General features: G+C 37.9%; 1 protein-coding gene across 1 annotated transcript in view; it reads right to left on the bottom strand.

Moving 5' to 3' along the window:
- Positions 1–18,574, bottom strand: part of Myzap (myocardial zonula adherens protein) — an 86,412-nt gene that overhangs the window by 1,519 nt on the left and 66,319 nt on the right. Inside the window, exon 12 of the mRNA XM_026384872.2 lies at positions 7,846–7,946. Coding sequence (XP_026240657.2) covers positions 7,846–7,946 — 101 coding nt within the window. The remainder of the gene's footprint in view (positions 1–7,845; positions 7,947–18,574) is intronic.

Here is an 18,574-nt window from a genome sequence, read left to right as displayed (position 1 = left end):
ATCTACTTTCCATCCCTCTTCACTTGCTGTATGCTCTAGGAAGCTGACTTGAAGGTCAGCATCAATGGACTTCTTCCTCGTTTTGTTCTAATCAACTTGGAGATGGCAGCTAAGAATCATAGAATGGGTGGACAGAGAGTCAGGACATTTGTTTCTTCCAGCTAGGCTGCAGCTGGGTAGCTTAGTACATTCCTCTCTCAAAGGCCAATGCTACATTTCTGCCCTTGCTCTCTTTTACCAGCATTCTCCCCTGCCTCTTCAGGCCTATGGTGGTGCTACGGTTTGGATATGGATTGGTGTATCCACCAAAGGTTCATGTGCTAGAAGCTTGGTCCTCAGTGTGGCATGGAAAGGTAGTGGCACCTTTAAGAGATGGGGCCTAGGTGAAAAGGGCTCTACCCCATGCTGGATTTATGGTCTGGTGAGAGTGGACTGGGGCTAGTAGGGGTGGATTAGTTTCTCAGAGCAGGTTGTTATCAAAAGAACAAATATTGGCTCTCCTCAAACTCTTGCTTCCTGTGTCACCACATGACTTCTTTTTGTTTTTCCACATGTGCACCCAACATTGTGATATCATCTACCATGAAATGCAACCAGAGCGACATAAAACAGACTAAGACAAGTGGTTACGGCTTCCACTATTGCCAGCTCTGGAGCACAACACTATTTCTTGTTTATTTCCCATACAGTTGCCCAAACATTTCTAAATAGCCCCTTTGAACTCCTTCAATTTTCCCTTCCTCTCAGGACCTTGAGCAATGAAGATGAACACATGATGAGTTAATTGAGGGCAGAATAATTTAGCATCACCAAGAAATTCACATCCGGGAATTTACATAGGGAAGGTGAATCTTGAGGGATGCCTGGCATCATCAAGTAGGCAAAGAGGAGATGGGAACTTCAGGCCGAAGGGATCGTATGTGCCAGAGCAAAGGAGGGTGAGCAACAGAGACATGTTTGGTATGAGTAGAGCAAGGAGTTCATAATAAAAAGTGGCAGAAAAAGAGACAAGTGGAGAAGGAACCTGAGTGCCTTGCTAAGGAATTCGGGAGGGGATAGGAAACCATGATGTATTTTTATTCTAGCAAGATTTCTCTGGAATTGCTGAAAGTTATCTATGGAAAAGCTGGCCTGAAGGTAGAAGGTTAGCAAATTCTTGGTGGTTAGGAAGTGAAAAAGAGATGAGAATTCCAACAGGAGTATCAGAGGTGAAGTAGCAAGTTCAGGGAGATATTTAGGAGGCAGAATTGACAGGAGAATGAGACTAAAATGGAGACATAACCCATTTTTTATCCTTCTGGATATATAACTCAATTAAATTTCCTAGCTTCTCTTACAGTTAGGTGAGCCATGTGACTAAGTGGGCAGAAATGATTCACATTACTTCAGGCTTAGCTCTTACTGCCTTTCTGCATATTCCTCCATGCTCCCTTTCCTTTCCCTTTTATGCAGACAATGCAGTGGAGGGTCCAGGAGGACTCTAAAAGCCCAGGGGATCACTAGATGAAAGAATCTTGGGTTCCATTATACACAAATCAGCAAAGTAGCAGGATATAAAATTAACACTCATAAATCAATCATGTTCCTATACATCAGTGATAAATCAACTAAAAGAGAAATTAGGAATACTATCCCATTCACAATAGCCTCAAAGAAAATAAAATACTTGGGAATCAATCTAACAAAAGAGGTGTGAGACTTCTACAATGAAAACTACAGAACACTAAAGAAAGAAATTGAAGAAGACCTTAGAAGATAAAAAGAGCTCCCATGCTCTTGGATAGGCAGAATCAATATTGTAAAAATGGCCATACTATACAAATTCAATGCAATTCCAATTAAGGTTCTGATGACATTCTTCATAGAAATAGAAAAAGCAGTCATGAAGTTCATTTGGGAAAGTAAGAGGTGCAGAATAGCCAAAGCAATCTTTACCAAGAAAAGTGAAGCAGGAGACATCACAATACCAGACCTTAAATTATACTACAAAGCTACAGTAATAAAAATGGCAAGGTATTGGCACCAAAACAGACATGAAGATGAATGGTACAGAATATAAGGCACAGAGACAAACCCACATAAATACAGTTATCTCATATTAGACAAAGGCACCAAAAACATTCATCAGAGAAAATAAATAAGCCAATTATAAAAAAATGAAATAAGCCAATTCTAAAAAACCAAAGGCCTGATGTTCTCTCTGATATGCAGATGCTCACTCAAAATAGGCATTTGCTGGGCTGGGGCTGTAGTTCAGTAGTAGACTACTTGTCTAGCATGCATGAGGCACTGAGTCTGATCCTCAGCACTACATAAAAATAAAAATAAAAAAACAAATAAAATAAAGGCATTCTGTCCATCTACAACTACAAAAAAAATTTTTTTTAAATAGGCATTTGCTTGTAAATGGATAGAACTGGAGACTATCATGCTAAGTGAAATAAGCCAATCCCCCCAAACCAAAAGCCAATGTCCTCTCTGATACATGGATGCTGATTCTCAATAGTTGGGGTGGGAGAGTCGAGGTTCACCAGATTGAATAGAGAGGAATGGGGGAACAAAAGGGGAGGTAGGAATGGGAAAGACATTAGAATGAATCAGACATAATTTTTCTATGTTCATCTATGAATACATGACCAATGTAACTCCACATCATGTACAACCACAAAAATGGGAAACTATACTTCATGTCAATATGATATGTCAGAATACATTCTACTGCCATGTATAACTAAAAAGAAATTTAAAAATTTAAAAAAAAGAACGTTGGGTTCCTGAATGACTCTGTGGAGTGGGGCTAATACAACCTGTCTTTGACTATGATGTGAAAAATTAATATTTACAGTGTTGAGCCACTGAGATTTGTGGATTACTGCATAGCAAAGCTATATTGCTTGTGCTGACCAAAGCAATGATGAAAAGCATATGAAATATGAGAGTCCACCTTTCCCCTAAATTCCCACATCCAATCATTCACAAAGTGGTGCAGGGTGTATCAGAAGCACGGTGGCCAGATCTTAAACTTCACATGTCCCCCTCCAGACATCCACCATGTCTTCCCATGTTTTCCATCCCCCATAGACACCTTGAAAATGACTCTTTCATACAGGCTCAGCCATGCTACAGGAAGCATCTCATGTTGCACTCCTTGTATATATTTGTTTCCATTGCTAGGTATAATTTCTCTGAGGGGAAAAACCACATCTCAGTCATCTTCATGACTCCAGCAGCTCACACAGGCTGGTCACAGCTGTCATTTTACATAGAGATGACAATGGACACCAGAGACCAAGGGAATTTTGAAGAATGAGTGGTCCCAGTGTCACCTTCCATGAAGAGAAATCCATGGGACCTGGCACTTCAGGAGTCCCTGGAGACCTGACCAGGCAGTGTAGGCAAATGGCGGGGGCAGAAACCAGATGGCAATTTGTGCCAACTCCTGTGAAAATTCCTCAAATAAGAAATGGTCTCTGGTGACAATATTCTAAAAGCCCATAAAATGCAGAAATATTTATAAAGGTGAACCTTCTGGGTTTCAACAACAGGCACTCATATCCCAACCTTCCAAAAAAAAAAAAAAGTGGCATATTTTGTTAAAGCAGGTCACTAGGAAACAACAGGGTTTCAAGAGCACAAATAATTTCAACCACAGAACTGAAATTCACCTACTTTCTTTAACACATTCAGGCTATTGTTAATCTTTTATTAATCCACAAAAGGGCAATCCTCCTCCTCCACATCTGGGGGCAGTATTAGCAGAATCAGAAAACAAAGCTTTGACCAAAAGTTGACTTTGCATTCCAATTTCTACAACAGAAATGTGAAAATGTGAGCATTTTAAAGCATACTATGTGCTGTGCATTTGTGATCATGGGGAATTTTTTTTATCAAATTGTACCTATTAAGGCATCATTGATGAATTTCCTGGAAACCATGTTTCAATTCACCAAGGGCAGAAGAAAGAAAAGTCTCTTTTTCTTTTGGATTTTCACTTTTCTCTGTAGATGAAGGCTAGACAATCTGAAATTGTTCTCCATGGCTTTAATTAACATGTATCATACTTTTTAAACTGAACTTCTCTGTTTTTTTTTTTTTTAAAAAGAAAGAAAGAAAAGAAAAGGGTGTTTAAAAGCCCCTGAACTTTCAGTGAGTCACTCCTTACCCTTTTCTCTCCCCTCACCTTAAGAGATCCTTGCTCACCAGAAATTCAAGGACACAAAGGTTAGACAGAGGGGCAGAAGTTGAAGAGGAGACAGTAGGGGCAGGGGGAGGGTACTGAGTAGATTCCACTCAGGCGAAGACTAGTCTCAGGCAGGCAGGTGGCAATAGGAGTGAGAAAGTCTGTAGCAAGTCAGGATGAGCAAGTGAGCTTAGGAGCAAAACAATCCCCAGCTCAGCAGCGACTGCCATACACTGAGCTGGGGAAGTAATGGCAGCATCCAGAGAAAAATGTACTCTTTCATTTATTTCTGCCTATTATCTCACTTGGTCCTCTTGCTGGGTCAGGAGCGGATTATCACACCAAATCTTTCTTTTTAAGGTGAGGAAACTGAAACTCAAAGAGTTTCTACCCAAAGGTACAGATAAAGCAGGAGGCAGATCCATGACCCAAACCCAGGTATAACTTCTAAGCCAACATTCTTAACCACTTCTAAGAGGGACTGACTTTGAAGAAAGAGATAAGGAGATCAACTAGAAAGATGAGGAAGAACAAGTGGATGCCTGCTGAGAGAGCCCAGCAGTGGGTGAGGAATGGGGACTCCTGTGGACTCAGGGCTCAGGCACAGGGAGAAGAGGTAAAGCCATGAGAACAGATACAATATTTTCAGGAACTACTGGGAGCAAGATAGAAGCAAGAGGAGCTCCCACTTGGGAGAAGAAAGAGGCACCATCAAAGAAGATGGAGAAAGAGAACCCAAGAAGGTAGAGAAAGGACCAGGAAGGGAGAGTCTTAAGGAGCTGAGAGTTTAATTGGAGGGCGCAGGCTATCAATCCATTTCATAAATCCACTAATTGCCATCAATAAAATTAAGTTAATGAAACTGTGTTAGCATACCCAAATTTATTTCTACTTGACACAGTGTTTTGCATGTGAAATCAGTTTAATTAATAGTAATAGTAGCTAATTTTAATTAAGTGCTTAACTTCAGTCCAGTTATTATGCTAAATGCTGTGTATACTTTTTCAATTCATTCTTATAGCAATCCAGTGAGATTTGAAATTATTTTCTTCATCCCCATTTTAAGGATAAAAGAGTTGAGGTTTCAGAGAGGTTAGATAATTTGCCCAAGGCTGCAATCAGTAGCAGCTAGTGGGACAGGGAATCCAGGGCATCTAGACTCCCCAATTAGACCACACTGCTCAGTTCTTAGTCAGAAAATAGGGTGTAAGAACAAAGCACTTTTGTGTAATTGAGGTTTAATTCAATACTTTGATTGATTGGAAGTATTCTGGAGGTGACTGTTCAAAAAATATTCTGGAAAACACCATGGACTCTTTTATTAACTAGACGCAAGTCTGAAGTCCAAGTAATAACCAGAAATTTTGTTAAAACATACATGGCACAATTTAGCAACTCTATCAAGTATTTTCCAGCTACAATGTACTCCAAGACTCAGGCCTGCTTCTAACCCCAGCTGTGTGGCTTCCAGAGAGTCACTTTATTTCTGTGGGGTTCTGTTCTGTGGCCTATAAAACAAGGGGATTCAACTAGGACAGGGATGGGAGAGTCCAATTTATTTCTGACCACAGAACTCGATTCAAACAAAATCTGACTTGGAATCCAATATTCAAAACGGACTCAAATTGTTGTGGGGAGGGAGGGAGGGAGGCCCCCAGGTCAGGACCTCGCTAACCCTTCCTCAGTTCCAAGAAGCACAGGTGGAAAACCACTGCCCTGAGTTATCTCCCAAACTCCTGCGCCCTCACCAGCAGGAACTGCCCTGCGCCTTTCACATAGTAGGCACTTAATAAATAATTGTGAGGAAACGCATGAAATATGACTCTGCCTTTTCGGAAATGTGGCTATGTAGTTTTCATTTCCTCTGCTGACTGACCCAGGTAGTTAAAGTGCTAAGATGGATCCTGGGGGAAACCAAATGTTACATTTATGGAAAAGCTGCTTTTAGATACTGAAGCAGCTTCCAAGTTCACCGTGGCCATAAGTTAAGGGTCTGTCAGCACTTCCATTATGAAAACCGCTTTGTGGTTTCATAACTTAGCCATAAAAGTTTGCCTCGGGCTCTGCTTGGGCATACAAATTGAAAAGCTTGTTTTAAGCCAAAATGTGGGAATTAGAAAACAAACAATTTATTGGTTTCAGACATAGTTTTGTACCCGACTTAGCCAAACAAGATTTATTATGTGGGCAATTAGAGTGGACTAAACCACTTGGTTCTTGAAAAACAAAAATGGCCAAATTATTTATATTTCAAAAAGAGTCTCTGAACACAATCAATCATTCTTTTTAGTTATATTTTCATCACATACGCTGTATCACACATTGATGAAACAGTCTATTTATATATATTTGTTTAACATTTTCTGTTAATTTTATCAGAATGACAAAATTGCCTTTGTCTTTACCAGAATACAAGAAATGTAAATAAGAACATTGTCAAAAAAAAAAAAAAGAGCTTTATGCTGCTTTTGATCATTTCTTTGAGGATGATGAGTGGCTTATTTTAATGAGCAAAAAAAGCATCCTTAATAAATTTTTAAAAAGTAAAGTAGGGTGGGCAATGAGGTTTTCTCTTACAACATTACAGATGGTAGAGACCTGAGATGTTACCTGGTCAAACCACTGACTTCAGAGACCAGGACACTGAGGTCCAACCAAGAATGACCTGCCAAAAGCATTCCTGCTGGCATTTAGGAAGCCGGAACCAAGGACTCCTCATCCCAGCTTGGTGACTGGCTTATCACTCTTTCCCACCAGATATTACCATTCAAGTTTCCAGGATTCAACATTTTTTCTGGGCCACCAGTGTTAGTACAACACACACAAATGCCCTCGCTTATGCAAGAATCCCCTTTTGCACACAGGATATAAGGCATTTTGTGACTTTGACTAGCTAGATCACATGTCATCCGTACCCTTGTTGTAAATTTGTTTTATGTTCTCTTTAGGCCAGGCCCAGTTGTGAGCAACTAGAAATGGGAAGTTAGTTATCAAGGGCAGACTACTAAGGCACAGGCTCTAATCTCACTCAGGAGGGACACAGGCCTGGGCATGAAGAGCAGCTTAACAATGAAGAAGCCAGTTCTGGCCCAGGCATGCCCTGAACCAACCAGGCTATTGACATCACAAATGTGCTGGTAACAGAAACAGATTGTTTATACATGAACCAGACCAAATGCTAGATAATACTCTGCTACAGCACTGGGGAACAGAAGCATCGGGTTCAAGATTTAGACCCTCTTTCTTTGAAATTACCAAGGCACCTTGCACCACCCTCTCATACTGTCATCAATGTCTGCTACATATCTGTCTGTCCTTCCAGACTCTACTCTGTGGCATGAACCAAATCTCACTGCTCTCAGTGTCACAGGGGAGGTATCAACATCTAGTTGCGAAGTGAATGAATGAACAAATACTTGCATTCACTGGTATGTCCAATTTCTCTTTCAAAATAGCTTTTCCAGGTCTTTCCTTCATTATCCCCTCCACCTTATATAATGTCTCTGTTCCCACGGAAACCATTCTGAACCCTCAGCAACCACTGCTTAGTTTTGCAGAAATATTTTTGGTAGAAAGAATGCACTTCTGTTAATAACCATCCAGTAAAAGTATTTTCTTAAGTCAAAGAAGAATCTGGGTCAGAAAAACAGGAAATTCTTAAATACCTGGGTAGAAGGTCACATCCCACTCCAATCTCTCTGGTTTCCACTTCAGTTTTGGATTGGGTTTCTGTTAAATAGTCCAACCTGCTTTGTAGCTCATTATTCTAGAAATAAGGGGGAAAGTACTTTTAGTCAACCAAATATTTTCTCACAAATATGCAATTTATACACATTATTTGATTTCCCCCTTATGATGTGGACATCTACCACAATGTATTTACTAAGCATCTCTTATACAATAGAATGTGAACAAATACATTGATTGAATCCTTTTACATAAATCGGTGTGTGTACATACATGTACATCAAATTTTACATAAATGAAAACAACATATCCTAGTCTATAAAATAATCTGGTTTTTTTTTAGTCAACAACTTGTTATAGGTATCTTTCCATGTTTACTAGTTTTCTTTTTGTCAGCAAACTATTTTAATTGGTTCTTATTATTCCATCCTACAGATGTTCATTGTTTATTTAACTAGTCTCTTATTGATGGGCATTTAGATATTTATCACTTTTTTGCCATTAAAAATAAGGTGTCGCTCAACTTTTAACACTCCCCCATTAAACTATAAAATGAGTAAGTCTATTAATTTAATTTAGTGGGAAATACCTCTATAACTCAATAATTAGTATTTCATAGGTGTGGAAAATTCAAAATCTCAAACATATAAAATAGAACAAGCTCCTTGGGATTAAAATTAACATTCTGAATAGTTTCTTTTTTTCTTTCTTTTTTTTTTTTTTTTTTTAGTCCAGAGCCAAACATTACATAGGTAGATGATTAGATGCTCACGAACTGGAAATTTGTCCCATGGGGGAAATGAAGGACAAAGGTGCAAGAAAGTTGAGGATATGGGAATAAAAACAGATGAAGTGGTTGTATCTGAAATTTAAAGAGCAAATCACATAAAAAAAATCAGAAGTGGTTATCTCTGTGTACTGAGGTTTTCAGATGCTTTTAAAGAAGTTTTTTTATATATATTTTTGGTAATGCTAGGCAGCATTTATCTTCCTGGCTCTATCCTTGAAGCATGACATGTAGGAGATGTCAGATAAAATGTATCAAATAAATGTATAAATACTTTTACAATGTTATTTGTCTAACTAGAAAAAATTAAAGCATTTGTTTTTTCTTATTTTCTTTTTATTTATTGATTTATTTATGTAAATTTTTTATTTATATATGACAGAAGAATGCATTACAATTCTTATTACATATATAGAGCACAATTTTTCATATCTCTGGTTGTATACATAGTATAGTCACATCAATTCGTGTCTTCATACATGTACTTTGGATGGTAATGATCATCACATTCCATCATCATTAATTTTCAAGTTGGAGCTGAAGCTAAGGCTCTAGTCTAAGATACTAGAAAGCACAAGGAAGTTTAAACATCTTTTGAAAATAGAAGCTTATTTGTTTTGAAAAGAAATATGTAGGTTAGAGTCAGAAGCTCTCCCTCTGAAAGGGTGATACCAAGGAGCAAAGCAGCAGCTCTCGTGCAAACCCGTGTTCTTCACGAGGTAAAGGTCTCTGGATCCCTTCTGATAATTAGGGAGCAAAGAAAGATAATGCATTCCAGATTCCCAAGAAGCTAGCCAGCTTTGACAGGAGTATGGGCTCCAAATCTTTCACCCACTCCTTAGTATGAAGAATAGTGTTGGCTTACTGCCAAGAGGATGTCAACATTCTCTCTCCTCTCTCTCTCTCTCTCTCTCTCTCTCTCTCTCTCTCACACACACACACACACACACACACACACACACACACCTTTCCTGGCAATATCTGGACTCTCCCATTTGAAAGCAAAGAGAAAGGCAAAAGAGAACTGCCACTGCACTAAATCCAGAAATCCTGTGACCTTATCCCTTCTCAGTTTAAAGACTTTAGTTGTAAGGATTTCACAGAACGCTGGGTCTAGAACCTATTCTCAGGGGGCGTAAGAGACAAAGTTAGCAGATATGCCCCAAATGTTACATAGTGAATAATGGCTATGTAGCCCCAAATCCTTTGCTGTCATGGAAATTCTATCTATGTACATCAGGCAACCAGAGAAGCACAGAAATAAAACATTTATATTCATGAAAGTTCAATTCGATCGATAAAATATTGGTTTATCTTTTGTATATCAGGCAGCCTGTGAAATTAGGTGAGGAGAATTAGTTAGCAGTTTTAATAGATATAGCATGATTTGCAACTCCAGAGCAGCTCAGACCTACAGGAGCACAGAGAACTGAGCAGAAAGAACTTTGTGACAACTTTCATTACAGGAAGTCATACAGAATACTAAGAGAATTTACAGGGGACAGCAAATTCAAAATGGGAACAGGGAATGGTGATTCTGGAGTTAGGCGAGGGAGAGTAAAAAAAGGCAAAGTAGAGAACTCCAGGACTGTAGAAACACACTAGGTTGAGAAAAGGCACCATGTTGCATTAGAACAGCAATTAATTATGAAGGGCTATGGATACTATTATAAGGAGTCAAAAGCCAATCCCATAAAAGCAAGGTCAGCACCAAAATTTCATAATCCCTTGGCTCCCAAGTGAAAATTGCATTAGAGGGAAATCAGACTAAAGACAGGAAGGGTAGCCCGGAGGGCCACTGCAGTTATATCGCTAAAAGAGTAAGAGCCACACTTCTGGCATAGAGGAGAATGTACAAAAAAAAAACAACCCTGCTGCAAATAATATCAATACATACTGGATAAGAGATAAAAGGCAGCTAACCAGGTTTCTAGAGAGTTAAATAGAGACAGGCAAGAGACCTGAAACTTGAAGCAAGTGATAAGTACTTCTTGTATTCTCTGTTTTGTTTATTTTTTCTTTTCATTTGTAGCTTTGCCTTCAGAGTAGCAATGCTGTGGTAGCAGCCACAGATAAAATAAAAATTCGTCATAAAGACCATTGTTCTGGTAAAAGAAACCAAGAGAAGGAGTAAGGGCTGCCAAGAGAGAAGTCAAAAGAAAAGTGTGGGGGGATTGGGAATCTGTGCATAGACTCAGCTCAAGTGTCTGATAGATCCTTGAACCATGTTTAAAAGGGGTGAATTAAAAAGAGTTTGCAGCTAAGACTTAAATAATGGAACTCAGACCTGAGTTATCATCTATCCCGAGCTTGGCAGGGTGTAGTTGGGATCAACAAAATTCATTTCATTTTAAGACAAAAACCTCAGTAATCTTCACAACAAAGAAATAGAAACTAAAGTGTTCTGGTTTAGATATGAGGCGTCTCCCAAAAGCTCCTATGTGAGACAATGCAAGAATTTTCAGTGGTGAAATGATATAGATTATGAAGTTTGACCTAATCAGTGGGTTAATCCACTGATATGGATTAACAAAAGTGGCAACTTTAGGAAGGTAGGGTGTAACTGGAGGAAGTAGGTCACAGGAGGTGTGACTTTGGGGCTTATATTTTGTCCCTGGCGAGCAGACCTGTTTCTTGGTTGTCAAGTCCTGAGCTGCTTTCCTCCTCTATACACTTTCACCATGATGCTCTGCTCACCTTGGACCCAAAGCAATAGAATTGGCCAGCTAAGGACTGAACCTCTGAAATCCTGAGCCCCAAATAAACTTTCTCTTGTCTATACTGTTCTTGTCAGGTCTTTTGGTCACAGCAATGAAAAAGCTGGCTAAAACATCTTGTCTCCATAGCAAAGCACTTATAACATCCAGCTTACAATGCAAAAGTTCTTGACATCTGAAGAATCAGGAAAAATGTGATCTATTTTCAAGGGAAAAAGAATCAACAGACACCAATGTTGATATGACTCAGATGTTGAAATGTTCAGATAAGGACTTTAATGCAGCTATCATAACTGTGATCAATGAAGTAATGGAAAAATATGCTTACAAGTAATGCTATAGTTTAAAAAAAAAGAAAGAAAGAAAATATAATAAAGGACCAAATGGGAATTTAGAATGGAGAAGTACAATACTTAAAATTTTTTAAAAAAATATTTTTGTTAGATAGACTTAAGAGTGAAAATGATGCCAGGTGTGGTGGTGCATGCCTGTAATCCCAATGGCTCGGGAGGCTTTAGGCAGGAGAATCAGGAGTTCAAAGCCAGCCTCAGCAACTGCAAGGTGCTAAGCAACTCAGTGAGACCCTGTCTCTAAATAAAATACAAAATTAGGCTGGGGAGGTGGCTCAGTGGTCAAGTGCCCCTGAGTTCAATCCCTGGTACCCTGCCTCCCCCACCAAAAAAAAAAAAAAAGGAAAAAGAAAATGACAAAGGAAGGAATCGGTAAATTTTAAAATATATGAGTAGAAATTATCCAAATAAAGGAAGATAAAGAATGAAAATAATAAATAGAACGTCATGGAACTATGGGACAATTTTTTGAGGGCTAAAGTAAGAATACTAGAATCACAGAAAGAACAGGGAGGGAAACAAAAGCAGAAAAATACTCTAAGAAATAACGACTGAAAACTTTCTTGAATTTGGTGAAAAGAAGTTCAGCAAAACAAACAAAAGAGCACAAGCAGAAATGAAATGGTAGACCAAAATCCAATCATATAAGTAAAATTACTATCAAATTATCCTTTATAATTAAATGTTGATGGGCTCACTGCAATTAAAGGCAGAGACGACTAGAATGTATGAAAAAGCTAAGTCTCAACTATATATTGCCTATAAGAGATTCACTTTAAATACAGAAAAACAGACCAGTTGAAAATGAGTGGATGGAATAAGATATACCATGTAAATAATGAATAGAAGAGGGTAAAAATGGCCATATTAATATGAACTAAAAAAAATTCAAGGAAAAGAGTATTAACTAAGGTACTGACCAATATTTCATGATGAAAAGGTCAATTCATCATCAAGATGTAACAAATAAAAATGTGTACGTATCTAAAAACAGAGGCTTCAAAACACAAAAATAAAAAACCAATAGAATTAAAGAAATAGTCCAAAAGATATTAAGGGATCTTAATAAACTCTCTCTCAGCAGCTGATAGGACAACTATTTTAAAATCAGGAAAAATATGTTATGTAAATGATATTATCAATAACCTAAATGTAACTGATATTTATAGGACATACACAACAACAGAATATATATTTTTCACAATATTTAATCAAAAGAAACCATATGCTGGCCATAAAACAAGCCTCAATAAATTTAAAATAATTAAAATCAGGGGGCTAGGGTAGTGGCTCAGTGGTAGAGCACCTAACCTTGCACATGTGAGGCCCTGAGTTCAATCCTCTGCTCCACATAAAAATAAATAAAGATATTGTGTCCATCTACAACTAAAAATATTTTTTTTTTAAAAAAGAAGAAGAATTAAAATTAGAGCTGGGATTGTGACTTAGTCAGTGGTAGAGAACTTGCCTAGCATTTGTGAGGCACTGGGTTCAATCCTCAGCATCACATAAAAATAAATAAATAGAGGTATTATGTTCATCTATAACTAAAAAAAAAATTAAAGAAATAATTAAAATCATACAAAGTAGGCTCTTGGGCCATAATGATATTAAGTTAGAAATTTAAAAAAATAAGATATCTAGGAAAATCTCAAAGATTTAGAAGTTAAACAACACACTTCTAAATAATCCATAAACCAAAGAAAAACCTCAAGGGAAATCAGGAAGCATTTTGAACTGGATGGTAATAAAAACACATCATATCCAAGTTTTGAGGATACTGCTGAAGCAGAGCTTAGAAGGCCATTCATGGCTTTAAAGGCTTATATTAAAAACAAATAAACAAAAATCCTAAAATCAATGACCTAAGGTTCTGCCTCAAGAAGCTAGTAAAAGAAGAGTAAAGAAATCTCAAAGTAATGAAAAGAAAAAATTAATGAATACCTGAGAAAAAACTCAATAAAATGTAAAACAGGAAATAGAGAAAATCAACAAAGCCAAAAACTACTTAAATTTTTCTAAGAAAATCAACAAAATGGAAAACCCCATAGCTAGATGATTAAAGAAGAGAAAGAATGTACAGATCACCAATATCTAGAATTAAAGAGAGAGCAAAAGGAAAGAACTGAATAGCCAGGTGGGTAAAAAAGAATAACTCTTACTTGATATAAAACACAAAAATTACCTCATAGTGAATCATCTAGATGAAAAAGCTATAAAATCCTTAGGGGAAACCACAGGAGGAAAATTTTCTTACAGTATGAAAAGATTTCTTAGTACCACAAAAAGCATAAATCATAAAAGAAAAAAAGTCCAACTGAACTTTATCAAAACTAAAAATAAACATCTTTTCATATTTATCGTTAAGAAGGCAAATTAAGAGAAATATTTGCAGCACATTTATCTGACAAAGGGCTGGATCCCAAATATATAAAGAACTCTTCTTACAACTCAATGAGAAACCAAAAATTCAACAGGCAAAATTCAAAGGGCAAAAGATTTGAACAGAGACTTCAGAAACCAAGATATATGACTTGTCAGTAAAGACACAAAAAGATGCTCAAATAGGAAAGATATTCAACATCGCCAATTATCAAGAAAACTCAAATTAAAGCCACAATGAGATGCTACTACATACCCTCTAGAACAGCTAAATTTAAAAACAAAAACAAAAAACCCAGCAATGCTAAGTCTGAGTAAGGATGTAGGAAAAACTGGTATATTCAAAGTGATGGTAGGAGAATACTGTATGATTCCACTTATATAAAATGTAAACAAATCTACAATGATAAAAAGTGATTAAAAAGTGAACCCCCGCCCAAAAAAATTAGGGGGTACTTGTGGTGAAGGGGGGATAGTTTGCAGAGGGAAACAGAGAGTCTTTGGGGGAATGACAGAAATGTTCCTTGTCTTGACTCTAGTGGCCACTCACAGGTATATGCACCTGTCAAAGCTCACTGAATTACAAGTGGAGCATCTTTAATCCAAAATTATGAAATCTAAAACTTTTTACGCACTGACAGAGTGCTCAAAAAATTTGTGTTTTGGAGCATTTTGGATTTCCAAATTTTGGATTTCCAAATTTTGAATTAGGAATATTCAACCAGTAAAGTCTGGAAATATTCCAAAAGCTGATAGACTCCAAATACTTCTGGTCCTAAGCATTTCGAGTAAGGGATTCTCAATCTTCATACGTTTTAAATGGATATATTTATTTATGTAAATTATACACAGCAATGTTGATAGGAAAAGGTAAAAGATGATAAGCGTCTACACATGGGTAGTTGAGGAAAGTTAGAGGAGGGACAGATTTAAGAAATATTTAAAAAGTAAAATTAACAGGACCTGACCCAGTGAAGCACAGAACATGCCTCTCAGTCTTGCAGAACTGGACCAGACTGTAAGACAATGAATAGCTTCAGACTGCTGACTGGACTATGCTCCATAAAAGACTGCTTCTGAGAATCAAATTGCAGCATTTTTCTGCTTTCAAATACTACCACCTTGTGTTTACATGTGTAATGAATACTACCAGGTGACTTGGAGGCTTGCATGCCTCCCAGAAAGAAAAAACCTAGTGTGGCACCTTTGAGCATTTGGGGGAGCTTATGTACGTCACAAATGCATGGTAGTCACCTCCTTCCCAGCTCCCCTAAGACCCAGGAGAGTGAGCAACCAGAAACTGTAGCACATGCACTGAACAAAAATTCATCCAGTCAAAAGTAAATGGGGATATAGCTAATTAGTAGAATCCTTGCCTAGCATGCACAAGGCCCTGGATTCGATCCCCAGCACTACCACACACACACACACACAAAAAAAAAAAAAAAAAAAAAAAAAGTGAATGGGAAGCCCTAGTGCAGGCACTGCAGCCTAGTATTATAGGGAAAATGAATGATAGTCCCAACAATGCACCAGACATATTGAGAGGTTTATGAGGCACACAGCACATACCAAGTGCAGAATGGACAAAACCAAGACATTTGACTCCTTTCTTCTGACTTTAAAATTTAGGATTTTCAGCAGAGAAAAATGTAATGGAATAAGTCTCAAAAAGCCTTTCCACCTAGTATGGTGTGTACGCCTGTAATGTGACTTGGGAGACTGAGGCAGGAGGATTGCAAGTTCAAAGACAGCCTCGGAAACTTAACAAGATTCTGTCTCAAAATAAAAAATAAAATTGGCTAGGGATATGGCTTAGTGGTTAAGCAACCCTGGGTTCAATCCCTGGTACCAAAAAAAAAAAAAAAAAGCCTTATGAAGATGTATGCTTAGAATTTTATTTTAGAAAAAAATCTTATATCAGAAATAAGGAATTGAGATATTTTGTCTCCTAAAGATGAGCAACACAGAATTGTTGGAAAAAAAATAAAAAGGAAGAAGAATTTGTCTATTTTTGTTATTAGGAAGATTTTAAATCAGTTGATGATGGTGGAGTCTGATAGGGCCAGGCAAGAAGAAGCTTTTAGAAATTTGACGTGTGTTTTTGAGGGGGTGTATGAGTGTAAAATCTAATGAGTTTGAACACAGGTAAGTATTGATGATGAATACAAGAAACAAAGTAATCCACATTCTCAATTTTCAAAGAAAAAAGGGTTCTAGATTGTCAGTCATGATAAAGGGAAGAACCAGAACCTTTCTCTCAGTCCAAGATCAGGTACAGAATATTCTCCTGCATTGTTCATCTAATGTCCTGAAAATTCAACAAAGTTTTAAAACATTTATAAAAGTAATCTCAGAGATGATCTAAGTTCTCTTCTTTCCTTCCTCCCCGCTTTTCTAAAGATGAAGTAACTGAGCCCAGATTGTCAGTTGGCATGATTACCCTGAGGTTAAACATAGATAACAGCAGAATGTGGATAAGAATCTAAGTTTCGGGCTGGGGCTGTGGCTCAGTGGTAGAGAGCTTGCCAAGCATGTGTAAGGGATTCCCAATTTGAGGAAATTCTCAAACTGGGTTTGATCCTCAGCACCACATAAAAATAAATAAATAAAGATATTGTGTCCATCTACAACTAAAAATCTATTTGAAAAAATGAAACAAATAAAATAAAGGTATGCTGTCTATCTACAACTACAAAAATATGTTAACAAACAATAACAAAAAAATAATCTTAAGTCTCCAAATTGCTGAGTGATCAAGAAAGAATTAACATGGGGCAACCTTTTACAGTGTGTCAAGCACAGGTCTAAGTGTTTTACATGACATTATTTCATATAATCTTAAAAAAAAAAATCCACGTTACAAATGCTGAGACTGAGGTACAGCAAGATAAGTCACGTGACCAGAGTGGCTCAGCTTGTAAGTGGAGGTGTCAGTATGTAAATCAAGAACCCCTAAGACAATGGAGTTTATAAATTAATGATGTGTTAGTAAATTTTTTTTCTCTTTCTAAACAGTATATATTTTCTTAGTTTGTACACATTCTCTTATCACAAACGCAATTTAGTGAAGATTTTTCCTTTTGATATTTGAATCCTCTGAATGCAAACAGCACTATACATTAAAAAAATAAAAAAATAAAAACACCTCACTTTGTGTTAGTAAATTTTTAACATAAGGCTCTCCAGGGATGAAAAAACTCCGACTTATGGTGACTGTGATCTCCATGGTGTAAAGACTCCCTTCGCAGCTAATTTCAAAGTACCCACGTGATATCTCACTGAAAGTAGAATTGAGGAAACATGCACAGAATCATGTCTCATGAGCCAGTAGGAGGCAGCAGCTCCAGAACAGCACCAGGTGTTCCTGATGCTCTGTGCAGTCCTGAAATCCATGGCTCAAGAGAATAGCTAAAATGCTCCTGGGGGAGACGGAGGATGGAGAGGGGGGCCTCAGACTGAAACTGAGTTTGCTGAGCAGGACTGCCGGGGTAAGGTGGAGGCATTGTTTGGGTGACCTTCTGATTCTTCTGTCAGCATCTCTTTCCTCTCTCCTAGAACCAGCCTCTTTCTGGACTCATGGACCTCCATCGGGACACTCACTCTAACTTTCCCCAGGGAAGGTGTGACCCCTTTTACAGGGAGCTGTAATTTCAGAAGGAAATCTGAGAAATAGAAATGCTCATTCCTAAAGCAGAAGCTAGACCCAGGGACCATGGTGGTGGGGGAAAGGGTGGGCAGGAAGAGGGATGGGAAAAATAATAATTTACTCAGCTTCCAGAGACTGGAATTCTTGGGCCTTGACTCTGATACCAGACCCCTATGGGCCACAGGGGGCTTCTGGTTATGACTGTTGTAGGCAGCCCCTCAAAACCAGAGTAAATGAAGACCCAGCTCATGATCCCTGCAAACAGGCTCAGGCTCTGATTCAGGCTTACCCATCTCCACTAACCTGGGCAGGTTTCCTAATGTCCCTGAACCACGGGTTCCCATCTATAAAATGGGGAGAATACAATCTAATTTAAAAGGAATCCCTTTTAATAAAAAAGAGAATAATACATTAAAAATTGAGTGTGAGCATGTGCCAGGTACCATGCATTCTCATTTCACTGTCACACATACGTAGGTGCATTTATGATCCCATTGTATAATTTTAAGAAATTTCCCCAGGTCACTCAGCTAATAAGAAGCAGATCCAGTGCTCACTCTTGGGTAAGTCTGATTCCAGTCTTCACTTCTTACATTATGCAGAGCATATGGAAAGTAACTAGCAATGTCCGACACACACTCCATACTTGATAGATGTCATTTCTTCCCTTTCCCCTTGCTTCATCATTGTCTCCTGTGCTGTCTCACTGGGGAAGGACAATCATGAGGAACACTGACAAGGACAGGTGCTTGGCAAACCAGCTTTTCATGGAATCTCAAAAGGAAAAGGCTTGATGCCAAGTTCTTAATAAAGAGCCTTTAG

This window comes from Urocitellus parryii, chromosome 6 (genome assembly GCF_045843805.1).
Source record: "Urocitellus parryii isolate mUroPar1 chromosome 6, mUroPar1.hap1, whole genome shotgun sequence".
NCBI lineage: Eukaryota > Metazoa > Chordata > Mammalia > Rodentia > Sciuridae > Urocitellus > Urocitellus parryii.
The sequence above is the reverse complement of the archived record's forward strand: the minus strand, read 5'-3'. Positions and strand labels throughout refer to the sequence as shown.